General features: G+C 43.7%; 1 protein-coding gene across 1 annotated transcript in view; it reads left to right on the top strand.

Annotated features, from left to right (window-relative positions):
- Window positions 1-27,795, top strand: part of LOC148508283 (putative cation-transporting ATPase 13A4) — a 165,418-nt gene that overhangs the window by 10,876 nt on the left and 126,747 nt on the right. Inside the window, exons 4-6 of the mRNA XM_088444740.1 lie at window positions 5,990-6,160; window positions 7,568-7,725; window positions 10,954-11,142. Coding sequence (XP_088300866.1) covers window positions 5,990-6,160; window positions 7,568-7,725; window positions 10,954-11,142 — 518 coding nt within the window. The remainder of the gene's footprint in view (window positions 1-5,989; window positions 6,161-7,567; window positions 7,726-10,953; window positions 11,143-27,795) is intronic.

The raw sequence follows: 27,795 nt of genomic DNA, 5'->3' as shown, positions 1-27,795 counted from the left end.
CAGAGGTAAGCAAACAATTAGCCGCAATATGGCCGAAACCACCACATTGGAAACATTGAATTACATTAATAATTAGTCTTTTACGGGGAAGGAACCTTCCTGGCCTGGCTGGCCTGTCTCCAGGTTCCACACCCCCAGTCTTGAGTACATTCCACCACCCAGCACCCTTCTCCCCTGGAACAGTCTTACCAGTGGTAATGGGAGTTCGCCGATGTGCCATCGGGGCTCGGTGGGGCACACTCATCAGCTCCTCCTCCACCATGTACCTCTCCACCAGTTCGACTAGCTGGTCTGCGGACTTAGGGTCTGCATGGCTCACCCACTTGCGCAGAGATGCAGGTAGTGATCACAGATACCGGTCCATCATGACTCTTTCCACAATCTGTGGTCTTGTCAGCATCTCGGCTGCAGCCATTTTGTGGTTAGATGGACGAGGTCATGCATCTGTGAGCGTGGAGGTTTTTCCATTTGGAACTCCCAGCGGTGGACTCGTTGGGCCCAAACTAATGAGATGACTCTCAAGCAGGTTAAGATCTCCCGTTTTAACTTTGAATAGTCCTTGGCATCATCCAGGCATAAATCATAGTAGGCATTTTGTGGTTCTCCAGACAGGAAGGGTGCCAGATGACTTGCCCACTGCTCTTTAGGCCACTTCTCTCTTTCGGCGGTTCTTTCAAAGACGTAAGGTACGCCTCCACATCATCACTCTGGGTCATCTTTTGCAGAAAGTGCCTGGCCCATATGGTGTAAGTGTTAGTTAGAAAAGCAGGGGAAGCATCTCCAGACCAGACTACAAGCTGCTGTACCACCTCTTTTATGGCCTGGCTGTTCTCCGCTATGGCCTGGTGGGTTTCCTCGATGGTGACTTGTAGTTGCCTCTGGGCTACATCCAAGGCCAATAGTTGCACCCGTGTGGAATCCTGCTTAGCCCTGGTAGCTTCCTGCTGAACTTTGTTCATTTCCTGCTGAGCCCTGGTAGCTTCTTGCTGCAGTTTTTTTCATTTCCTGCTGAGCTGCCGTAGCTTGGAGCAAGGCTTTAACAATGTCTTCCATTTTGTCCTGGGGTGTAGGTTGGAAGCAGAATCTGGCTTCCCTAAGCATCTGCAGACGCCACCACTATGGACTTCAAAGGACACAACTTTATATCCACACTAACGAATTGGTGTCTGTCCCTTTAAATTTTAAATGAAAATTTTTCCTTGCAGCAATTTCAGTGTGTGATTGCCCGCATTCTCCACCAAATGTGACACAGTCAGGATAGGGGTCCATCTCCTGGGGTAGATGGGCTCCCTCTTTACACATACAGCAGCTGTAGAAACAGGATACAAGTCAGGGGTTCTCATACAAACTGGTCGGCGCCAGTCTTTATTGTGCCAAGTGATGTAAACATAAACAAAACATAAACATAAGTCCTAGCCCGGCTGGACACTAGCTACACAGCAGGTTCCCTCTCTATAATAATGGTAGGACCTATTGCCCTCACCATCAACAAAACACGTGCACAGTACTTACAAGGATTATCACCAAGTGTCTCTGAACAGGCTAGTCTGCCTGCTTGCCCAGGTGTGAGACACTCAGCCGCAAACAAACCCAGCTTTTATTAGTCATTACCAGCTGCAAGCCCTAATGAGCCTGTTACCAGGCTGAAAGGCTCAAAATCTGGAGTGGCCTGTGGATGGAGCCCTCCCTCTTCTCACATCCACACCCCAGGACCCAAACCAGCTTTTCTGTTTTTCCCAAACAGAATTCTCCTTGGGGTTTCAGAACATATATTACAGGAACCTAGGACATACACATAAGCCATTCCACACTTCTCCAGTGCTTCTATCAGAGTGTATATTACCAATATTCTCAATAGTTCAGGATGGGATCTGAAATATTGGTGCTGAGTGAGAGACTTATGAGAAGACACCTAGCATTTGCCATCTTATTTACAGCACCAAATAAGCATATATGTACCCAGAAGTATGCAACGTTGGGATTATTGAATTCATTATATTTGTACATTAATTCAGAGCATCCATTTCAATACTATTATTGCTTGTACTTGAGGTGTGATCTATCACAATATACCATTAGGTAAAATTAGATAAATGTACACTTAGTGGATTCAGCAGTTTTAGTCACTTATACACTTGTTTCACAATTTTTGTTGCTTATATGGCCTTTTTTATAGAATACTAAAAGTTATGTTTTATTGTTATAATTGGTCACTAAAATTAGTTTGTGATTATTTAATTTTAATATTAAATCGTCAGTCTGCGAGTGCCTCATAGAGGAATTATTTTTCTTTGTTTAGGTACTGATCAAATTTATTCCTGGGTGCACCTTCCCATACATTTGATTAAGAAAAATTAGGAATAACACAAATAGGGGACGGAAGACATTTATATTGTGTCTGTGTGGGCATTGTTTCCCCTTGTTTGTTCCTCACTCCAATACTTAAAGAAATGTACCAATGGTCTTGCTCTAAAGCAAGGATGGGGAACCTCTGGCCCACTGGCTGTATACAGCCCGCAAGATTATTTCATCAGTCCTGCTGGCTGTTGCTCTCTCCCCCTCAGCGGCAGCAGAGTTAGCGCAGTAGGCATGCAGGACTCGGCAACAGACAGCGCAGTGGCAGGGCTCTCTCCCTCTAAGCTGCAGCAGGCAGCGGCAGGGCTCTCTCCCTCTCAGTGGCAGCAGGCAGTGAAGCAAGGGGGGTTGTATAGGCAGGGCTGTCCTCGGGCTGGTTAGGTTACATCAGCACTGGACTGAGAGGCAGGGATGTCATTGGGCTGGTTAGGTTACATCGGGCTGGTTAGATTACATCAGTGCTAGACTGAGAGGACCCCAGGGCTGCCTTATCAACTTGCCTGTCACATGATCATAGGGACTGCCCCTAAAGACTCTGCCTGGTGACATACAGACAGCCTCCCATTCCTCTTGGCTGCCGGAGCCCACAAAGAAGTAAGTGTGATGGTGGCCCATTTGTCTGTGCACTGCAGTTCCAGCCATTGCATTAAGGGCCTGATTCAGACCTGCTCGCAAGCGCTATGCGCTCGCAAGCGGGTCGATGGTGGATGGTGGCCCAGTGCGCGAGCCCTGGAGTGAGTGCAAAAAGCACTCGCTCTGGCGCTCGCATCCAAAAGGGGCAGCTATCGATGTTGATTGACAGCTGCCCCATTTGAAGGCAGGGAAGGGGGATGGCTGAGCGAATGGAGGCATTCCTGCAGGAACGCCTCCATTTGTGGGCGGCCCTACTGACATCACTAGTGATGTCAGTAGGTGGACTTCCTGCTCTAATAGTGCAGGAAGTCCACTGGGGCTTGCGGCAACAAGACCCTACTGCAAGGATCTTGTCGCAAGCCCGATGGTCGCAATGGTCTTGACCATCGCTACCATCATCATGGCTGCTCGCATAAGCTGTGGGTGGTAACCCACAGCTATGCGAGCGGCCAAGAGGCCGCAACAAAAAAAAAAACATGCCCTGATTCAGAGCGAGCGCTCGCTTTTTGCAAGCGGCTCTGAATCAGGCCCTAAGGGTGAGTTAATAAAAATTTTGACCAAAAACAGCAGAATAATTTTTAAGTTGATCATTTTGTATGACCTGCGAATGATTTTAAATGTGCAGTGTGAGTTCTTAACATTAATTGTACACACTTTAACAATAATACCTAATGAAGGATCCATAGAGATATAAAATGCATTGCAACGGAATGCATGTGGAACGGAGGAGATATCCAAATACAGCTGCTCTGTGGACACTTATGCTTTCTGCAGTGGTTCCGAGCTGCTAAGCCCGGGACTATGGACCTCATTCAGAGCCGGTCGCACAGAGCGTGCGGTCGGTCTGAATGAGGGGAGGACCTCTTGAATTTTCAAGACGTCCTCCTTTGCGGTGGTAAGGCAGTGGGTTAACACCCACAGCCTTACGACCGCCTAAGGTGATGGTCGCGATGGTCAAGACCATCGCGACCATCGGGGCTTACGACGAGTCCCTAGAGTAGGGTCTCCCTTGTCGTAAGCCCCGGAGAGCTTTCGGCTCTGTCTGAGCCGGAAGCTCTCCACTGACATCACTAGTGATGTCAGTGGGGCCGCCCCCAAACGGTAGGCGTTCCCATGGCCACCCCCCCCGGCCCGCCTTCCAAACGGGGCGAGCTGTCAATCAACATCGACAGCTCGCCCCCTTTGGATCGAGACCTGCTACGACCGGTGCTGTCGGTCGTAGCGGCCTCACGCATGCGCACGACGGCGCCAGCGCCGTCATGTGCATGCTCTGTGGGGGGCCATCGACCCGGTCCGAGCGCATCGGCGCTAACGACCGGGTCTGAATGACCCCCTATATGCTTATACATAGCACTAGCCCACCGCAACATCTACTATTGGTAAGAGGCTGAATATTGGAATCCTACCATATTTGATTATTTGATTATCTGCTTTTTTATCCACTTTGTGTTTTTAAATGTTCGATGCGTCTTTGGAATAAATAATTTGTCGCTATATTGGGCAATTGATGCTGTTCAAGGTTTGACTCAACTTTGATTTTTGGTTCATAGACATCCATTCTATTTAACAAGTAGCGCCGACCAAATACACAAATATTTGTTATTTATATATGTTTTTTAAAGGTGGTGTTCCTTTAATTAGTATATTTGGGGCTGCATTATTGTTAAAGTGTGCGCAATTAACATTAAGAACTCACACTACACATTTAAAACCGTTTGCAGGTCATACAAAATTATCAACTTAAAAATGAGCCTGTTGCATTTGGTCAAAAATGTTATTAACTTCCCCTTAATGCGATGGCAGGAACTGAAATGCACAAGCAAATGGGCCACCATCACACTTACTTCTTTGTGGGCTCCAGCAGACTCCAAGAGGAATCTGAGGCTGTCTGTATGTCGTCTGGCAGAGTCTTGAGGGGCAGTCCCTATGACCGTGTGACAGGCAAGTTGATATGGCAGCCCTGGGGTCCTCTTAAGCCAGCACTGATGTAACCTAACCAGCCCAATGTAACCTAACCAGCCCAATGACATCCCTGCTTCTCAGTCCAGTGCTGATGTAACCTAACCAGCCCGCTTTTTTATCCACTTTGTGTTTTTAAATGTTTGATGCATCTTTGGAATAAATTATTTGTTCCTATATTGGGTAATTGATGCTATTCAAGGTTTGACTCTACTTTGATTTTTGGTTCATAGACATCCATTCTGCGAATGATTTTAGAAAAATCCAAGAAAATAGGTTCCCCACCCCTACTCTAAAGCTAACAGAACTGTTCAACAACATTCTGAGGTAACAGACTTTGACCTGGCTATGACCTTGGCCAATATAGTGGTAATACCTAAACCTAGAAGTCTGTAAGAGTTGTTGGCGCAATCACTACGAAATGTGTTTTTAAAAATCTTTGCAAAAATTATAGCAACCCACCTAAACCTATTTCCTTTCATTACTGGTTCCTCCAGATCAAGTTGACTTTGTCCCAGGCTGTCAGTGCTTGGATAACACCAGGTGCACAATCAGCATAATCCATAGAATACACAATGTTATTCCATTTTTATGGCCCTCTACACTAAAATAGCATCCAATGGATAACTTGGCCAATAAAAATAGGACACATGAAATATACAACTTACATTATAGTATGGCAATTTAGCTGATATATATCCGCTTAACCTTAGATATATCCTATCAATGAAAGGCTTTTCTAGTAAATATACAAATGGTGTTTTGGAATTTAGAGTAACCCAGACCCTCAGTGACCACTTTGGCAAATAATGTGACTTCTGTGGCCTTCAAGATTTTAAACAGGAAAGCTCTAATATTTGCGTTTTTGATTGAGCTATTGGCCATTAAAATGTATTCTCACCCATTGATCAGAGGATCCTTTTGAACTTCAAAACTTAAAAAACAGACATATTTACTCATATTGAAACTGAATTAGGCCCATAGAGTATCTAATGTTAATCTAGTTTATTTCTATTTACTAATATCATTTTTCAAATTTAAGGAGAAAGCATTCCAGTGACAAAGACTCCACTACCCAATATCAACAATTGCATTCCATGGATGACACACAGTGGTGATGATTACAAGAGACATATTCTCTTTTGTGGAACTGAGGTCATCCAGACCAAGGGTAGTGGTCAAGATCTTGTGAAAGCTGTTGTCCTACAAACTGGTGGGTGTTCTTATTTGAACAATTAGTCACATGAAGGGTGAAACACTTTAAGAGACCTATTTACAAATACTGGAATACTACACTTATAGGGCATGATTCGGAGATGGGTGCTATTGCTGCCATGGCTGCATCTTAACCTTTATGCTAATGCTGCTCCCAATGGTGCTAAACCGCTGTTGTGCATAATAAGACGCACCATAGGATGTATTGGTCACACCATGAGGCGCACCATCGGAGATTGCCCCACCTTATACCAGGTACAATTTCCCTGTCTGAACATGGCCGCCAGGGTCAGTGCAGCTGTGTCTTTGGATACAGTTACTGACAGCGACATGCCTGCGACACACCTGAGTCTGGCTAGCCACCCCCTGTTACCTGCCAGAAACACCCACCGAAATATCTTGGATCTGCGTGCAATATCAGTAATCGTCTTTGTGTGGTAGCTATCGGGACGCATGCACAGTGCTGCTTGGAGGGAACACAGACTGAAAACATTAGCCGCTTTCATCTTACATCACCATTGCGTCCACCTCTGAATCACTGTATTATTACAGTCATCTTTGTAATCACAAAATAGTGAACTGGACTTATTATTGGACTTCCATTTAATAACTAGTGTGTTATTGATGCTGTTACAGCTACACATTTAATACACACAGTATTTGTATCTCAAAGCAGCTGATTCTGAATTCGTGACTGTAGATAATTATTTAAGGGTCCAACTTTGTCACCTACTTTTGTGTAAATTAAGTGTGAGAGCTATTCATTATAAAGGTAACGCAGGAAATATCAAATATATCTCCTTATTACCTTTCAGTCCTTATGTGGCCTGCCGTCCCCATACACCTACAATTATCAAGCTCCGAAAATAATATATTTTGAAGTTTGACTGCAGGAACTTACACCATTTTCAGATGGTGTTTGTTCCCGGACCGCAGCTCCTTTCTATGGGAAGGAGTCCTGGGTTGCGAAGAGGGATCCATTTAGTTTCCTCTGTCCCTCGTCCGGCTCTTTCTGCCAGAGGTTGCGCATGTGTAGACTGACGTTCATGCATGCGCAGTCTGACTCAGCAGGGCTAATTTTCACTCCTGCGGGAAGCAACAGTGAAGGACAAAACAGAGACGGCTGGTTTTCGGATCACCTGTCTCAGCACTGGAGCAATGTTGAATTGCTCCGGTGACTTTGTATCCACCGCTGCTGCTTGCAGAGATACCTCATTATCGGGGGCCATCCGCCTCCCAATAATTAGCATAATGAATGGGCCACCAAGTCATTAGATTTTTTTTTTTAGAATATCAACATTTGAATGACTGTGAAGTGATTATGTTGCAAAATCTAGTAAACATAGGTGTAATAACTGATGTCAATAATGTAAAAATGCAATAACATAAAAACATTTTTAATTAGGGTTTAATACAGCAAAAGGAGACCTGGTGAGAGCCATTCTGTATAACAAGCCAGTAAATGTGAAGCTGCACAGAGATGCCCTTAGGTTCCTCATGGGACTTGTGTGGGTTGCTATTTTTGGAGTTATCTATGCAGCAATTGTCTACACAAAGAATGGGGTAAGTGTTCCTGTACATACAAACAAGTCAGTGATAGTTGTATACAGTGCTGCCATCAGAAATTCTGGGGCCAGGTACTAACAAAATATGCAGGCCACCCTCCCCTGGAGCAATAGCAGGGGTTTTGCCTCAATTGGTGTGTAAACGGGGGGAGGTTAGGTTTAGGCACCCCCACGGGGGACTTAGGTTCAGGCGGCGGGGAAGGAGGGGTAGGTTTAGGCACTTAGGTTTAGACACTTGGGGGGGAGGTTTGGGTTAGGCACCCCTAAGGGAGGGTTAGGGTTAGGGGATAGAATTAGGTTAGCTAATATTTACCTTTGACGATCGAGATTTCCTCCTATGCCAGGATGCCGCTGTCAGGACTAGAACCACCGGCCATGCAACCAGCGGTAAATCATATGTATTCCGCGTAAACCAGGGGTGTATAGGCATGGGGATGGGGGTGGCACAGGGCAGGGAAGACTGGATAAGGGGGGCACTGGGCTAGAAATGGTGGACTTGGGTGGCAAAGGGCAGGGGAAGCTGGTTGGTCCAGGGTGGCAAAGGGCAGTAGGAGAGGGACAGAGAAGACAGGCTGGCTGGCTGGATATGGGGGAGGGGGTGCAGGGAAGACAGGTTGGCCGGCTAGACTAGGAGTGGCGGCTCAGGGAAGACTGGCTGGTCTGGGGGAGGGGCAAGGCAGGGAAGGTTGGCTGGCTGAACTGGCGGGTGTAGGAAAGGCTGGTTGGACTGGGGGAAACAGCGCTGGCTGGACAAGAGAAGGGGGGCACAAGGCAGGGTCAACAAACCTGTGTTCTACTTCCTGAGAGAGATTGGGCCCATCTGGCTGCTGCAAGCAATGCACCGTGCGGCAGGCAGGGAGAAAGACAGAGTATCAGCCCTGTGGAATTCAACTATGGACTGGAGCTGTCCATCAGCATCAGCGCTGTTGCAGCTTTTGATCTATGCAGCCGGCCATAAGCCAATCACAGCTCGCGGAACAGCAGCCAATCAGGAGCGGCCGCTCCTGATTGGCTGATCAGGAACTGCTGCTCCTGATTGGATGCCGTTCCGCGAGTCAATCACAGATCATGGCAGGCTCCAGTACATAGTTAAAATACCACAAGGCTGATGCTTTTTCCCTTGCCCCTTCCTGCTGCACCCCGATGCATTCTTTGCCACTGTCATCCGGGCCCCCTCTCTATCTGGGCCCGGTACTAGAGTCCTGGCAGTCCCCTCCTGATGGCGGCCCTGGTTGTATATTCAAAACTTATATCTGGAAAAGCTAATCGTTCTCTCTGTTCCCTAAACTTTCTTAATGAAATGACATTCATAAATAACTGTAACAACAAATATAAACTGGAAACAACACCTACGTTTGTTTGTATAGTAACATTACAGAGGTCTGGGATTCTTAGCAGAATATTACATTAGTTAAAATATTGGGAATACTGGCTTTTGCACACAATGAACAAAATAAATATAGACTTTAAAATATAGGTGTACTAACCTGAGTTAGGGGGAGATGTACTAAGCATTGGTGAGAGATAAAGTTGATACAGATAAAGTACCAACCAATCAGCTCCTAACTGTCACTTTACAGGCTGTGTTTGAAAAATTACAGTTAGGAGCTGACTGGTTGGTACTTTATCTCTCTCTACTTTATCTCAAGATTTACTACATCTATCCAGTGGACATTAATAGTTCAACCTGACTAAAAGATTATAATGCACAGTTAATAACACAAATACACTTTTAAGAAAGTTTAACTCCTTCTCTGTAATGCTTTTCCTGCTATAATGCCCTAGTCCTAGGCAATATTTACAGTTACTATTGGTGTGAACTATCCAGCTGAAGAAGCTGTGACGCTAATCTGATGATGAGGTCATTCAAAGTGAGGAGCCTCAGCTGAATGCTGACATCCCATGGTGGGATGATGCCTCACTGTTTCTCAGTAGCCCCCTGTCAGTATATGGGATATTCACTCTGCCTAGAAGATGAACAACTTTATGCAGACATGCAAAAATACTCAAACTACTGTATGTAGCACATATTTAGACTGTAACTTATCTGTCCAGATATCTGTATAGGAGATGGGTTCACTGCAACATACTAGTCTGCATATTTTTGTGTTCCTGTTCTGACATGTCACATGATGTTGCCTTTTTCTGTTATATGACTTTATAAAAGGGTAATGCCCAATCTGCTCCAAGCTTGCTACATTTGTACAGTACCTGTGCCTACCATGCACACTCCTGCAGTATGAAGATAAAAATCATATTATTCTGTTTCTCATATCAGTGCTACTATATGAATCATCTGTAGTTTACACATAGCAATGCTATTAAGTATCCTTCAGTAGTGAATCACTCAGTAGTATACATATATCACTTGATAAAAAACAACATAAAAAACAATAAATAATATTAATAGTAATTGAGAAAGAGGCTCCAATGGTCATCTAATGATATAAAATTAAAGCTATTTACTATTTTTATGCCATATTGTGTCCTAACATTTTCAACATTAGCTTAGCTGGGATGCAATCAGGAAGCTGACGGTGGCAATGCCGACCACCGGCTTCCCTCACTGTCAAATCCCGGCAAGGTACAAATGACAGGTGTCGAAATTCCGACGCCTGTCATTAGACCTATGCCGGGAGCCCGACACCCGGACAGCCACGGGGGGAGGAGGGTTAGGTTAGGGGCTCCCGGGGGGGGACTTAGGGTTAGACAGCCCCCCGGGAGGTTGGGGTTAGGCTACGGGAAGGGGGGGTTAGGGGCTCCTGGGGGGGACTTAGGGTTAGGCAGCCCCTGGGTGGTTAGGGTTAGGCTAGGTGAAGGGGGGGTTAGGGTTAGGCACCCCAGGGGGGGAGTTTAGGGTTAGGCACTCCCCCGGGAGACTTAGGGTTAGGCTGCGGGGAAGGAGGGGGTTAGGTTTAGGCACTTAGAGGAGGGTTAGGGTTAGGCACTTGGGGGGGGAGGTTAGGGTTAGGCACCCGTAAAGGAGGGTTATTGTTAGGGGGGGGGAGTTAGGTTAGTTAATACTTACATTTAGTAGAGTCGGGATCTTCACTGGTGCTGGGCTTCCGCTTGCCGGCGGTAAGTCATACTGATTCCCATTAGCTATATTACTCTTTACTTGCTCTTGTGGTTTAAAAAATATGGCTTAAAATATGCATTATTTAGTTATTAAAAATAAAGTTAATCATAGATCAACAAAAATGTTTTCTATCTTTTTAATTGTTAGGCCAGTATACATGACATAGTATTGATGTCACTTCTGATGCTATCCATTGCGGTTAATGCAGCTCTTCCTGCCTCTATTACGCTGGGTCTTCTGTACGCACAAATAAGGCTGAAGAAATTGGGCATTTTCTGCATCAGTCCACAAAGGATTAATTTAGCCGGGCAACTAAATCTCGTGTGTTTTGATAAAGTAAGTAAAGTAAATCTTGTTCTGTGATTTAACACATTCCATAAGCAATTTTCATCAGCTTGTACATGCCCTGCTGAGACTTTCAATAAGCGTATTCCTTTACTTTTTTTAGACTGTTATTGCCATTTGGAAAGACTTTTATATAAGTGGGCAGATATGTTTTTATTAAAGATGTGCGAAGACCATCATGTTTTGGTTTTGCTAAAAACCACCCTCATATGTTTTGGTTTTGGATCTAGATTATTTTTTAAAACTGATAAAAACATCTAAAATTATGTAATTTGGGCCTGTTTTTGTTCCTACAATAGTAATAACCTCAATAACATTAATTTCCAGTAATTTCCAGTCAATTTTGACGACCTCACAGCTCACAATATTGTTTCCATCCATATTGGTCAAAGGCTGGCTGGCTAAACTAAGCAACAGACCAGCAGCACAAACACTCGGCTGCATAACAGAATTAAGCACATCTATTTAGAGGTTAAGGTGTTACAATAGACCTTGCTTTCTTTCAAGGCACCCATTATTTACAACCAGTGTTTTATAAAAAATGTTCATAGTACTAATTCTTCAGGGACCATTTCTCCCCAAGACTGCCTTTAAAATTTAGCACCTGTACATTCCTTTAAGTGTACTCCTGTGAGGCTTTTACCCTCACCTCCATACCACACAGCTTGTGGAATGTTACTGCTAACCCCTATTGACTAGGTTTCTTAGGTACCATTATAACTATCTCACGACAATAATTATTGTTTTTGTTCATAGCTGTGGTACAATGTAGTTGTCTCCTCCCTTGATTGGTAACACATCCATGATCAATCGTAACCTGTAATTCGGGCTTAATTATTTTATAGACGACTTACGTTCACCTTCAATGGTGGATATTATAGTTGTGTGCAGCTAATTGTTCAGTGCTCAATCCCTTCCTTTCCTCAGACTGTGGGAGTAGATTTATCTGGTGCCCTAGACGTAGACGTAGCAACTGTCAGACAAATTCCCCAATTTGACAGCATATTTTGCATGAGCTCTGATGGGTCCGGAGTTATAGACATACCTTTGCTTGAGCCAACAATTTTTTTTGATAATATTAGTTCTTTGGTACTGATCTCCCATACCAATCTTGTTCCTGAACGTACCCACACTGTATATATTGTGTACCACCGTTATTCCAGGGCCCCCTAGGTGCTGTTACTTGAATAGACTGTCTTGAGAAAGTCCTGGCATCCCATGGGTCGAAACGCATTGACCTTTACCCTCCAGGACACCTTTGAGCCAGACAAGCCTGAGTAACCACTGAACATTATTGCCGTGAGCACTGCTTTCCCTCCCTGCTGCCTTCTGTCTCTGCATGGACTTTAACATCCAGTCCGCCGGAGTGTGAATAAGAGCGGCTGATTGCCCTACACAGGGATTTCACCCGGCTTCAAATATCTCAGCGTGGCCACGCTTTTACATGGAGTTGGAGACTTCAGAAGGTGATTATACCCCAGCCCACTTGGACCGAGGTTACACTGCATTATTCAGCGGCAGAATTATGTGATTTAACTGGGACACCAGTATATCCTGTTCAATACGGAGAGTCAGTCTCAGGTTTGTTCTGTGAGGATACTATAATTGTAACAATTGGTTACTTATTTCTAGTCATTTGACACATTTATTTGTAGCAACATTTAGTCAGCTGTGAACACTGACTATTCCTATATACAAGTGGCGATTGAACAGCATTTTATGACCAGTTCATTTAGCAACCAATTTTTATTGTATATGATTGTTTATGAGCTCATCATTGTTCTACATTATGCTGCTTTATTAATTATATTTTTTATTTTTATTTGCACTTCCATATATATTTATGTCATTTAGATATTTTTGTGATTAAACATTTTTGCATTTTAAACAAGCCTCCTGTCCAGAATACCAAGCAAACACTGATTTATTAATTTATTTTTATTGAATTTGATTATTATGTATCACCAAGCGCAGCTAAATTAGATTTTTGTAGCTTCCCTTTTTCTTTGTCGGTCCTAACTAGACCTTATACCTGTAGTTGGTGTCATTTAATTATAAGTTACATTATTAGCGCCAAGAAGTGTACTGTTTCATATTTATTCTTCTATGATAAGAGCAATCGTCTAACTAATTTCTACATTCTGCATGACTAGTATCATAGAACGGTTTCTTAGTTGTTTGGTTGGATATCAATTTTGCAAAAGTGGTCTGCAGTAAAGTGGCCGATTGCTTCCTTCTCTATTTTCACTTCTATTTAGTTGCTCCTATATTGTTTTCTACATTTTTATTTCCAATATGTTATCTGGATTATGGTAACTCCGCTGTAATATTTCATTTTGTCTCTATTCCCCATAGTTTAGATTGGTAATCTTAGATTTTAATTTTCTCTTCACTGTTTCTCCATATTATGTCTTCCCTCTCCGGTATCCACTCCAGAGACAGCCACATTCCATTCGTTTGGTACTTTATTATCAACTTTGTCACTCTGTTCATTTAGCCTCCCATGCTCTTTTTAATCACCATTTTTTTAATGTATAAACTTTATCTGTATTGTATAGATGCATATATGTGTTTTCTCTATATAATAGCAAATGCATATCACATGTAGCAACAACTTTATACAAATGTCTAATCTCTGATATGACTGGTCCTTCACATTTGTATCTTATGTCATGCTTTAATAAAAAATAATAATAATAATAATAATAAAAAGAATATAGCACATCTGTGAAACATTGTGGCACAGCAGTGGCAGACAGGATGGTAGTTTAATAAACTATACGTCCCCATAGAAAGAATGTTTTCATTAATTAAACTAGATCAGAGGCCTGATAGCAGTATAGGGAAATGAAGGTGGAGTATGTATATAGTGTCAGAGAGGTAATTGATGGTTTGATTGATCAATTGATTGATTAAGAAAATTTAATTTTGGATGTAGCCTAATTTTGCAGGCACTGAGGAAAGGCCATAAAATAATACAATTTATTTTGTTCACTTCATTCATATTACTGAATAATACTAAATATGCTCCATAAATCTCTAAATAAATATTTTTTTGTGAGGCACAACATTATTTCTGGTTAAAAATGTGTTACAAATTAGTAATTTATTAGAGCAATGAAAAACAAAAAACATTTGTCTATGAAAAAAGTCACCAATGCCCCCCAAAACTACAGCCCATAATAAAAAGAAAACTGGTGCAAGATGGAATTGTCCTTAGGATATGTTGTATATTAAAAAAGACATGCACAGTTTAACAAACCAAGCACTTTAGTGACAGGGACTGCCACATTTGTGGCTGAAGTGCTGGGTTTGTTTGGGTCCCCACAAAACAAGCTACCAATGAGCTTCAGGTGGCTAACAGTATTGTTAATTATCTCTACTCTAGGAAGATGTCATTATCATCCTCCTCACCCTCATCAGTGCTAACATCATCACACAATATTAGCTCATCCCAACTGAAATCCACTGTTACAGAAGCTCTATACTTTGCTGCATTTAGCAGAAAAGGTCTTCCCCATAGTATTTGTAGTTCATTTATATAAACATGAGTTTTTCCACATTTTGAGGAAGTAGCCTCCTATGCCAATCACTCACAAGGTTCCCGGCTGTGCTGAACATTTTTCCAAGTGCACACTGGAGGGCAGCTTAAGTACACAAAAGCTAGTTTGTACAATGGGCTCCAAATTGCCTATTCTCTCCTCCCAGTAATCAAAAGGACTGTGTGACATTCTAATTTATATATTAACGTTAAAATAATTCTTCACCAGTCTATTAATGCTTAGTGTATCAGATTGAATCATGGTAGAGGTGTCAATAATTGTGGGCAATTCTTTTAAGCCTGACCAGATTTCAAAATGGTGTTTCACTTCGGTGTGCTGAGTTGACTCATCATCCACACACCAGTGGTTTCTCTGGGAAAAGCTCACTTTTTTTCCTGGCAGCAGCATTTGCAGAAGAAATTGAAGCAAGGGACATCGTCGTGTCATGCAATTTGAGCTGACACCTTGCTGACAAGGAACTCTTTGCATCTCTTAAGATCTCTGGGCCTGATACAGACCCGCTCGCGAGCGCTCGCAAGCGGGTAGAAGTTGCCCAAGTGCGCATGCGCACGACGGAGGCTGCTCCGTCATGCGCATGTGTGAGACCCAAATAACGACGGCCAAGTCATCGTTAAGGGTCTCGCACCAAAGGGGGCGTGCTGTTGATGGTGATTGACAGCACACCCCTTTGGTGGGCATGCCGGGGGCGTGGCTGCCCAGACAGAGGCGTTCCCATGGGAACGCCTACCATCTGGGCCCGGCCCCACTGACATCACTAGTGATGTCAGTGGGAGTGCTTTTGGCTCTGATAGAGCCAAAAGCACTCCTGGGCTTGCGGCAGCGAGACCCTACCGCAAGGGTCTCATCGCAAGCCCGATGGTCGCGATGGTCTTGACCATCGCGACCATCATCATGCATAAGCTGTGGGTGGTAAAAAAAAACCGCCCTGATTCAGAGCGGGCGCTCATTCAGAGCGTCCGGCTCTGAATCAGGCAATCTGTCAGTTGCAAAGAAAGACATTACGTATGACTAAAACCTGGGGTCAAGCATGGTTGCCAAAATGTAGTGATCCAATTGCAAGATCTTGACAATCCTATTGTCCTGGTGAAGCTAATAAAGAAGTTGATCTACAAGTCCAACATACTTATCAGAATCATTTTGTTTTATCTGCTCCTTCAGTTTCTTTAGCTGCTTTTCCAGTTTTATTAAGGGAATCACCTCACTGCAACCGGCAGTGTCTGAACTCACTTCATTAGTTACTACTTCAAATGGTTTCAGTAGCTTGCATAAAACAGAGAGTATTCTCTAGTGTGTTTCTATGTCATGACTTGTTCTGTAGGTTTGGATGGCTTGTTGTTGTTCCACCATTCACTGAAGCATATAAAGGGTGGAATTCTACATGGTCACTACCTCTTGCTTCAGTTGGTGGCATGGGAAACTTAACTGTTCTTGCAGCTGCTGCAATCTTTTACATGCAGTTGCTAAATGCCAAATATTTACAGACATGTGTTGAGCCATTGACAGCATCTCCTGCACTCCCCTTTCATTTAATAAAAAAAAATACTGAACCACCAAGTTTACTGTGTGGGCCAAACATGGGACATGTTTAAACTAATCCAGTTGTAATGCTCTCACAATGTTACTTGTGTTATTAGAAATTACAAATCCCGAGGAGAGTCCTAGTAGGTTAAGCCATTTTGCTGTGATATCCCTGAGTTTTTCTAACAGGTTGACACCTATATACCTTAGTGAAGCTGTTTATACAGAGAGTAGCCTACATGTGGTTGTATTGTGTATTAGATACAGCTGCTGCTGATGGCAATACACCCACTCAGAGGGCTGTCACAGTCCTGTAATCTTTAATTTAACCAGTACCATTTGTCCACTTATCTGTGGTAAAGTGGATAGTAGGTACAATGGCATTTTCTAGGCCAAGAACTAGTTTTTTTAGTGTCGCGGTACAGGTGATGAATTGCTGTTCAGGTAAAATTGAATCATGATAGAATTTGGTAGCAGGGACACAGGACCTCAATTAACTGTCTAAAACCACTTGCATTGATGACGGTTATTGGATGCAGATCTAATGCTAGCATAGCCGTCATGGCTTCAGTGATATGCTGTGCAATTGGGTAACAGCTTTCATACTTGCTGTCTCTTGCAAAGGATTACTTCACAGTCAAATGTTGTTTGAAACTAGTCTTCTAGGTAACCTTCTGGGATGAATATTCACCCCAGCAGCAGCAGCAGCCCTAGCACACAAGGATTCTTCTGGGAATCCTGGATAGGGAAAGAGTCAGATAGCTTTAGCAAATTGGATGCAGGAAGACTACCTCTGATCATTAATGAGGATATTGATGATGAAGGTGTTGGCGGTGGAGATTGCACATTCTGGAAACTGATGCTGGACTGCTTGCTATTATTTTTTAAAGGATTTTTTAGATTTTCTCAAATTTGCTTGAACTTGCTGCTAATGATGTAACAGGGAGGAGGTTCTTAAATGGTTAACATCCCTACCTCTACTTACTTTAGCTTCACAAATGGTACAGATGACTTGACAAATGTCAGAATTTGGGTAAAAATAATTCCACATGAAAGAGTTGGCTTTTTTGGTATTATGCCCAGGTATGACAGTCTTCTTATCATGGGCAAGAACTGCTGCCACTGGTGGCTGACTTACATTTACACAAACAACATCCTCATCATCAACATCCTCTTAGTGTCAGATGCACAAATATCCACCTCATACTTTTGCACTTCCACAGTAGATTCCTCAATTTATGAGTCACCATCTTTACTTTTACTGCTGCTCATCCTGTCATTTGCAGAAAGTGTGGAAATGATGGAAGGAGACTTTTCTAGAAGTACAGTGTTAGAAATGTCAGACTCACACATAGCACTCATGGGCACACTTATGGTGCGTACACACTGGGCGATAAAGTGGACGACTGAATGATAACGATATCGTTATCGTTCAGTCGTCCACTTTATCATCCATTTTTAACCCCAAAAAGATGAACGTTAACGACGACGCGCTTTCCCGCGGGTCGTTCGTCATTATCGTTCATCGGGCTGACATGCAGGCCAACCTGACGATCTCGTCAGTTTGCTGCATGTTGAGGAATGGGGGAGAGAGCCCGGCGCTGAATGATATCGTTAATGATATCATTCAGTGGCTGTGCTCAATGTCATGAACGACATTGAGCACAGCCTGCTGGGGACACACTACACGATATCGCTCAGGGAGCATATCGTGTAGTGTGTACCCACCATAAGACTCTCCTCAGGGATTTGTAAAGTTTGTGAACACACAATTTGTTCTTCAGCCTTAGCTTTGTTTTGGTGAACTGATTTGCCTCTTTTAAAGGTAATACATGTAGACTTAGGCCCTCATTCAGAGCCTCTCGCTATTTGCGGTCGTTAGTTTTCTAAAAAGGGGTGGCTATTCAAATGAACCGTAAATTTGAAAAATACGCCCCCTGGCCGCTCGCACCATACGTCATGTCCGCTATTTATTAGATTAATCGAGTACATCGACCAGCGTATGAACTGCTCGCTATTCTTGTGGTTGGTTTTTTCAACCACTATTTTGCGAGCAGTTCTGAGTTAAAAAAAAACAAGTGACGAGGTCAATGACGCTGCTGGATTAATTATGCACTCCCTTAAAATGCCCGTTTTGACCTTTAAGCACGCCTGCGATCGGATTTCCACTCCCCGTTTTCAAGCACCTTCCCCTGTTACCACCCACATACGCCTCATTCGGTCACTCAAATTATCAGGCATTCGCTATTTTGCGAGCACATGAATTTCGACCGCACTGACTGGTTCGCACATGCGTATAACAATCCGTACGCATGCGCAGTTGGGCAAACATCGCTCGGAGCGAACGAGCTGCCGCTTACGAGTGGCTCTGAATCAGGGCCTTAGTGAGAAAGTGTGTGAGGTTTCAGAAGATGCCTGACAGTGGCCCTCATTCAGAGCCGTTCGCTATTTGCGTTCGTTCGTTCAAAAACATGGGGTGGCTATTCAAATGATCCGTTCGCACATTGCAGTCTGTTCACACCTCTAAGTCTGAACGAGCGAGCAAAACATACGCTCGTTTATTTGTTAAAAACGCCCCCTGGCCGCTCGCACCATACGTCATGTCCGCTATTTATTAGATTAATCGAGTACATCGAACAGGATATGAACTGCTCGCTATTCTTGGGGTTGGTTTTTTCAACCGCTATTTTGCGAGCAGTTCTGAGTTAAAAAAAAGCAAGTGATGTGGTCAATGACGCTGCTGTTTTAATTATGCACACCCATAAAACGCCCGTTTTGACCTTTAAGCACGCCTGCGTTCTGATCTCCACTCCCCGTTTTCAAGCACCTTCCCCTGTTACCACCCACATACGCCTCATTCTGTCACTCAAAATAGCAGGCACTCGCTATATTGCGTACAAATGATTTTCGCCCGCACTGACTGGTCCGCGCATGCGTACTAAAAACCGTACGCATGCGCAGATGTGCGAACATCGCTCGGAACGAGCATACTGCCGCTAGCAAGTGGCTCTGAATGAGGGCCTGTGTTTGGACCCGGCTTCCGCAATAGGCATTCTAGTGCATGAAACATCAGTAGCAGAACGACCACTCATAAAGGAAGGCAAAGGCCTGAATCTTTCCTTGACACTACATGTGATGTATGGAATGTTGGAAATTCTACGCTTTTTGGCAGTAAATTTTCCTTTATTGTTTGAGGTGTTGTTTTCTTTAACATTGTAAAACATTGTTTAGATTTCAGGTGCCCTTTCTTAAAATTTATTTTCCCTGGACCTCTTTTAGTAGATGTTGATGTACTATCACGACTGCTGGCAGCAGCTGCATTTATTATTTGATAACAGTGCCTATACATACAACACAGTGTCTCACTGCACCCCTAATAATTGTGGCACCCTAATGATGTTATAATTTTAACACACCAGTTTTAAAATGTTATCATTTTAAAAACAGTGTCTGAACACACAACACACAACACAGTGCCTCACCGTACTTTTAGTATAAGGGTGGCACCGTAATATTTTTTAACACATAAGTTTTGTTTTATCATTTTAATTTTTGATAACAGTGCCTGAACATACAACACAGTGCCTCACAGCGCTCCTAGTAAAGGCAGCCTAATGACACAGTGCTTGAACACACAAAAATTTGATTTACATTTTTTTAACACAGTGCCTGAATATACAATAGTGTTTTATTTGTTCTTTTTTAACATAGTGTCTCAACACACAACACAATTTTTATTTTTTTAATTGTTTACAGTCTCTGAACACACAACACAATGATTTTTAACACAGTGCCTTTCCCTGAACACACAACACAGTGTTTCACAGTGCTTCAGCCCACAGTCCACAGTGCTTCCATGGGTTTTTTTTTAATGACACACTGCTGCTTTAACACAGTGCTCCTAATGGCATTTTTTAGTGTCTGGCCCTAAACACAGTGCTTCACAGTGCTGCAGCCCACAGCACCTTTACAGTGCCCCTTTAGCACAGTGTTCCTGATCAGGTTTTTTTGGTGCTGCAGCCCAGTCCCACACCCTCTCCCTGTGTTAAATGGTGCCTGATCACAAGTGAGAGACTTTAATATGCATTTAATATTTAATATGCATGCCAAAACACACAATATCCGACAACAAGATGACGTTTTGCCTTGTTTTGAGATTCGAGCCTCGGAACTCCTAAGTTTGGATGTGTTCAGATTCCAAGGAAACTGAACCGCATAGCTCTAGTTTTTATTTGGGCTTTTGGACATAGAACTCTTCTTAATTGTGTTTACTGTACAGAACTTAGCATAGTCATGTCATAAATTAGGGCAACAGTAAATTCATTTATCACAGATGATGATAAAGGTCTAGCTCAACAGCAAGGAGGGAATCCAGAAAAATATTTATTCATCTAGTAAATGGTAAAAGAAATCTCAATCAATAATAAGCCCAAATATACACTATGTAGACAAAAGTGAATGGACATCCCCGCGCAAGCTAAATGCATACCAGGCATACCATTGCACATGAGTTCCACGAGGGTTGGGGTTAGTGAAGGGAGAGGGGGAGGGTTAGGATACCTTCCGACAGTTGTTGGTATCCTAACCCTGTCGGGATGCTGGGTTTGGGATTTTGATCGCTGACATCCCAAGCGTTGGCATTCCGTACCCATCCCATGTATATAATATAAGTAGTAATTAACTCTATATAGTCCAAGCAGCCACCTAAAAAGGGGGAATGCCAATCCCCTCACAAAAACCTTATCTGCCTCTTGTAAAAGCAACCCAGTCTAGAGTAACGTGTTGAGGATAGACGCTGGTACAGGAGTCTTCACATATTATTGCATAGTTGTGCTGCACGTCACCTTGACCAGAGTTTTATTCTATTTATTTATCTGGCATCAAGCTTATTGCAAGGCTCAATTTCAGTGTGTGGGATGCATACCAACAGGAAGCTGTATCCATGGCACTCAGATACAGGGAGCTATTAGAAGCCGATGCACTGCGCTGTATATACAGAATAAACAGCAGTTACTCTGCAACGACTGGAGCAATATCCTGTACAGCAGATTCCTTCATTCAATGAACAAATAAGAGTCCATTAGCTGCAAGAGTGCCTCTATACCCATAATATCATGCATAGAGCTTATCAGTGACCACCAAATAATGCATAGAGCGTAACAGTGACCGCAAAATAATGCATAGAGCGTATCAGTGACCGCCAAATAATGCATAGAGCTTATCAGTGACTATCAAATAACGCATAGAACATAACAGTGACCGCAAAATAATGCATAGAGCGTATCAGTGACCACCAAATAATGCATATAGTGTAACAGTGACCACCAAATAATGCATATAGCGTAACAGTGACTGCCAAATAATGCATAGAGCGTATCAGTGACTACTAAATAATGCATAGAGCTTATTAGTGACCACCAAATAACGCATAGAGCGTAACAGTGACCGTCAAATAATGCATAGAGCGTAACAGTGACTGCCAAATAACACATAGAGCATAACAGTGACTGCCAAATAATGCATAGAGCATATCAGTGACCGCTAAATAATGCATAGAGCTTTTGAGTGACCACCAAATAACGCATAGAGCGTAACAGTGACCGCCAAATAATGCAGAGAGCGTAACAGTGACTGCCAAATAATGCATAGAGCGTAACAGTGACCGCCAAATAATCCATAGATCATAACAGTGACTGCCAGATAATGCATAGAGCATAACAGTGACCGCCAAATAATCCATAGAGCATAACAGTGACTGCCAGATAATGCATAGAGCATAACAGTGACTGCCAGATAGCATTTAAACATGTTCACACCTCCACTAGCACATAACAGTAGGAGGAAGTGTCTAGTCCATGTAGTGCTCCAGTCCAGGAAAATGATTAGGCATAGCTTATTTCCCCATCGCGCTAAGGACCTGGAAGTGACGTGCATTGAGGGCGGAAGTGCGGTTCCATGCCCATGTAACCCTGGTTAAGGGTTAAATAACATATTATATTAATAAGTACATATATGAGGTAAATATATATGTACCGTAGTCACAGTTCATGAGGTAAATTGCATGTGTGTGTCATGTATTTATAATGGCGTATTGTAGTTCATTATATATATATATATATATATATAATTATATATATTTATATTGAATGTATTTACTTATAAGTTTATGTGGTACTTTTTTCCCTGTGGTGAGGATGTGCCCAGTGTGTGGGATGCACATGCACAAGAGAAGAAGGGGGCGGAGTGATATGGCTGGGAGTGGTTGGGTTCCTGTCAGGAAAAGAGGGGCAGGGACAGAGAGACGAATAAAAGGAGCTGCCAGCAGACAGAGTTAGTCTGCTGATCCCTCCCTTCAGTGCACACACCCTTGCGTCCCGAGTGGCAGCTTAGCAATGGAGGGTGCCAGGCACAGGGTGGTGGAGCCGGAGAGGGAGCTTGTGGGCTTGGTGGACGGGTCCGGCTCTCATTGGCGATGGGGGCAAGGTTCTCATTGGTTCCCGGGCAGCCGGGACTGGAGAGTGTGGCGTTCAGTGAGTGGGCAGCTCCTGATCAGCTGTCAGCAGCCAGGGAGCTGTAAATGTCTGCAGCAGTAGTGGCCAGCAGCGGTGGTAGGAGTCAGACATTATCGGTGTCTGCTGTAAGGAGGAGGCGGAGCCCCTGTCAGACAGGCCAGCGCACACAATCACCCCTAATAATTTAGGCAGGTAATCAGTAGTACACAGTCAGGGAACAGATCAGCGCACAGACAACAGAGATCCCAAGCCATTCAGGGAGGTGGTGAGCATAAGAGCTGCAGTGAGTAGCACAACTGCACTGATCCACTGACACCTGTCAGCGAGGAGAGTATTACAGCTTACACTGACAGATTCAGTGAAGGCAGAGGAGATGGATCTGTGCAGGCTCAGTTTAACCAGGTGGTGGTGGGCACGAATGGCTGCTCAGAGAAGTAAGCCCCCTGCGACATGCAGATTTGAGCAGAGCTACCTCAGAGAAGCCAGCTGGGGGTGAGGAGACAGGCGGGTAGCTGGAGGCGCTCAGAGCAGCAGCAGTCAGCAGAATCTTATATTCAGCAGCAGCGCCTGCCAGCAGATGTGACTTATTACGCTGCACATACTCGCAGTGTCATCCTGTAATAGAGCAGACTGTATTCCTATACCTACTGTATTTCACAGAAGCAAACAACGAAGTGACTTATAAAGGAATCAGAACCTGGAAAACCTAGGGCTGTTTAGTTTTCCCTCACCCAGCTCTATTACTAATAATAGCAAAGCGGAGAGAGTTTGGGGGAGTGGGGTGTTAGACCCTCACGGTGAAGCAAGATATATTTTATTTACTGAAACAAAAGTAACTTGTTAACATAGGCACTTTTAGTAACCATAGTTTGTAAGAAAGTACTGTATCCGGTAACAGTTACAGAGAACTTCTTACATCCTCTCTAAATTGAAGGATGTTCCCAAAATACTGTGAGAGCATAGAGAACATTCTACAAATTGCAAATGCATAACTGTTGTCTGATGTTTGGACTCTCTAATTGAACAGGGGACTTTGCTAGTGTACTATTGCATGACATGTGAGTTTAAATGTATTTAAGTTAACGGACCGTATATATGATTTTATATGATATGCCTAATTTGTTTAGTTAACATATAAACATCATATGTACAATGCTTGGAATGATAAAGTTGAATTTGTGTTAACATTAATTTACAACCATCTTACTAAAGTATAAGTATTTTTCAAACTATATCTTGTGTGTCACTTTCCTGGAGGAGCAGTGGACGAAAGAAGTATATAATTATTCTGGTAAAATGTATATTCATTGTGTGAACCAATGTTACATGACACACCTATAATTCAATACTTAAACTAGGGTTTTCCCAAGTAGCCCATACTACTTACTTATACTTGGGTGGAGGCACTGATTTAAAAAGGAGTTACACCACTTAGCGGGAGGTAAAGGATGGGTACAGTAGAGAATATGGGAGTTAGTAACCTGGTGACCCTAGAGAGGGTAAAAGGGGGGTTACACCCATAAAGTCCACCTAAAGAAGGAACTTGTCTCCTCGCGGACTCGCTTTGCTCGCCACAAGATTATATTCCACCTCTATGTCCATGTGCATGGTAGGGTATTATGTTGGACAGTAGCTGATGACGTTAGGGTCCTCTCTGTGAAAGGCATCTAGGCACTACCTTTCAGACTGAGACAGGATAGACTAGGAGAGAGACAGAGATTCGGGGCAAGGGGGTGGGGTCTTGGCACGGGACAGAAGGGAGTAGATTAGATGTTAGGTGTATGAGAGGGCAGGGTCTAAGACGAGGGATGTGGTCTTATCCAGGGGGGAGTTGATTAGAAGTCAGACAGGTTAGAGTGGTGACAGACAGGGCAAAAAATAGGAGTGGGTGGAGACTTCAGGTGAAGGAACAGGAGATTTAGTAGGGTAGTGACAGGGCAGAGGATAGGAGGGGGTGTAGACTCGGGGTCTCAGGCAGGGAGGGGAGGGATCACGCACTGAGCAGGTACTGGCAGCTGTGCAGAGGACTCAGGAAGGAAAAAAAAGTATTGTCACCCGGCCATCAGTCACACCACCTGCGCCCCTCACTTGAAGCTACATTGTACTGGCCTGGGGGGGGGGGGACCCTGCCCCTGGCCCAGCCCGTAAACAGCAAGGGGATGGGTCTGTGTAAAGAGCCGTTCAGGCTCAGCCGCACTTCTACAATAGGCTGCCAGTTTGACAGGTGCAGCGGCAGCCAGCAGAAGCAAGACCTGACTCAGCAGCAAGAACTGACAGGGAGAGAGCCTCTCCAGCCTGGCGCCTCCCTGCAGTGCAGGATCTGCTGAGCAGATTGCGCCGGCTCTCATTATACTGTAATTATCTCTGCCGGCCATATGAACTGATATTACTGACAAGCATTAAGCACAGAGACTGATACTCCTGTACCTTATATACTCATAGTGATATTTATAAGTTTTCATGTGTATTTTGTTCTTATATGCATGTTGCTTTTTATGTTATTGCTTTATGAAATGCAAACGTGTATTTAAACGACTAGTAAAGGTTTATCTGACTCTATTTTTGTCTCACAGTGCCACCTTATATGTGGTTTCTGTCATGTAGTAAATGGTGCAGGGATGCATGAAGGGAAAATCACTGTAAGTGGCTAATTCAGAGTAGCATGCTACTACGGCTGCTTTAGCGTCTTTTGCCAAAGGGTGTGAGTTTATGCTAATGCTAGTATCAGCCCTTCTCATTGTGTACAGGTGTGCGTCTGAGTGTACAGGTACGTGTCTGAGTGTACCGGTGTGCGTCTGAGTGTACAGGTGTGCGTCTGAGTGTACAGGTGTGCGTCTGAGTGTACAGGTGTGCGTCTCAGTGTGCAAGGACTGAGATTCCCACTTTGTGCCTCTTTAGATGCAGCAATCCAGTTTAGTGCATCTTTAGCACCATTGTCTCTTGCACCAACCCCATGCTATCTGCACAATCTCTGTCAGAGTATGGCCTCCAGTGTGAGTGACTAAGAATCTGAATTCATAACCAGTTATGTAACATGCCCCAACACTCCCCTAACATGCCCATAGGACCATCCATCTCTGTGCATCTGAATAGCCTCCTCCCTGTCACCGCCCAGGAGTTCACAATACATTTCCAAAACAATTCAGAGACTGTGTGTATCATCGCTACTGCAGCTGTATTTGTGCACACAGTGGGACGCATGGGCAGTGTGACTTATCAGCTATTTAGACGCATTCGCATTAGAAAAACATCAACTATTTGTGTGAATATCTGTGACTCAGATTCAGACCCTATATATTAATGCATTCATTATTTCTGCAGCAGCGGGAAATCCCTACTGAAGGAGGCAACACATGAATGGACATGACACTGTTACGTAACACTAATGTCAAATCATGTGGTCGCTTCTTCAGCTAGTTATAAACACTCATCCCCTTTAACGGAAATGACTTAAGCAGCCATTCTGCGCTGTGGATTGTAAGATTGCACAAAATAACATTAGCAGTTTAGTTGATCTAGGTCTCTATTAGTTTGTGATAATAGTATAGCTTTTCTAGCTAGGGATAATCTCCTCCCTACTCAGGTCCCCAGCGATATCCGTAGCAGGAAGAAAATACTTCTTCTCCGATCAGTCCTTGTCCCCTCTGCACATGCGCATATCTCGCCAATAAGGAATTTTTTCTCAGGGGTATGTATGGTCCTTCAGTCACAAGGACATGGGCTTATGCGATCACTTTACTACTTGGTTTGGACCCGGTCGCACAACTGCACATACACTCTTGTTTTAAGGGCAGAATTAGCTTGATAAATGCGCATTAGGGATTTTCTTCCTATGATAAATAGACAGACTAATCTTCCATCAGACAACATTAGTAAACCCTTCCAGATGTGGTATGATATGTCAGCATTAGGGGTGAGCGGGTTCGGTTTTACTCGGTTCTTATCGCCACTTTACTGCAAATTCGGCTCGATTTTATTCGCTATCCAAAACACGTGTTCGGCGATAGCCAATAAAAAGATCCGAGTAAAACCGAGTAAAACCGAACCCGCTCACCCCTAGTCGGCATTCATAATGTTGACATTGTAATAATGTCGACATGCAACATGTTGACATGCTTATGAAATGTTGACATGATAGAATATCGACATGCTCTCCCTGCTGGCCCAGCGGTCACTTACCAGCTCCCGATAGTTGCAATGACTCAAGCGGCATCTTCCAAGTCCTGGTGGTCATGTGACTGGCAGTTCTGGCAGTCATCTGATGGAGCATCATGGCCCTATACCTAGCCCTGCTTATCCATCAAGTGCCTCACCCTCTCCCCTCGTAGCCTAATCCTAACCCTCCACCTAGGGCCTAACTCTAAACCTCCAATCCCACAGCCTAACCTTAATTTGACCATTCTGAGAATGTTGGGATTTCACATGTCGACATTCAGATGTCGACATTGTGAATATAGCGACATGTTGCATGTCGACATTTTAACAATGTCGACATCATAACTAGCACCATTGTGGTGTCAACACTATGAATGTCAACATGTTATTGTCGCCCTTATGACTGCATCACAACCATTCCATCATTCAGAGCACTACAAGTATATCTTATTATGTGTATAAAGTAAAACCAGGCCTAGCCAACCTGTGAATCTTCACAGCTGTTGTGAAACCACCCGTCCCAGCATGCTTTACCAACCGATCGGTTAGAGGGTATGCAGGAGAGCTACAGTGTGGTCAGGCCTGATCTAAACAATGACAAAGTAATGGTGGGCATATGTTAAAATTAGGGATGAGCGGGTTCGGATTTTCGTCCGGCTAGGGTTCTCCCACCAGACTCTGTTCCCGGAACGAGGCAAAATGTCATCATGCCGCTGTCGGATTCTCACAGGTTTTGGATTCTATAAAGTTTCAGTGATCACCGCCATTTTTCATTCCGGCTGTGGAGCATGCAGAGTTAGGGAGCTGGGAGCTGTTGGCTACTGTTGTTGTGTGCTACTTATAAATAATAAAGTACTGCTGGCTGGCTACAGTGAAGAGGGATGGAGAAGGGAGCT

Source organism: Taudactylus pleione, unplaced genomic scaffold (genome assembly GCF_031769625.1).
Source record: "Taudactylus pleione unplaced genomic scaffold, aTauple2 ptg000372l, whole genome shotgun sequence".
NCBI classification, from domain to species: Eukaryota; Metazoa; Chordata; class Amphibia; order Anura; family Myobatrachidae; genus Taudactylus; species Taudactylus pleione.
This window is presented reverse-complemented; position numbering and strand designations above follow the sequence as displayed.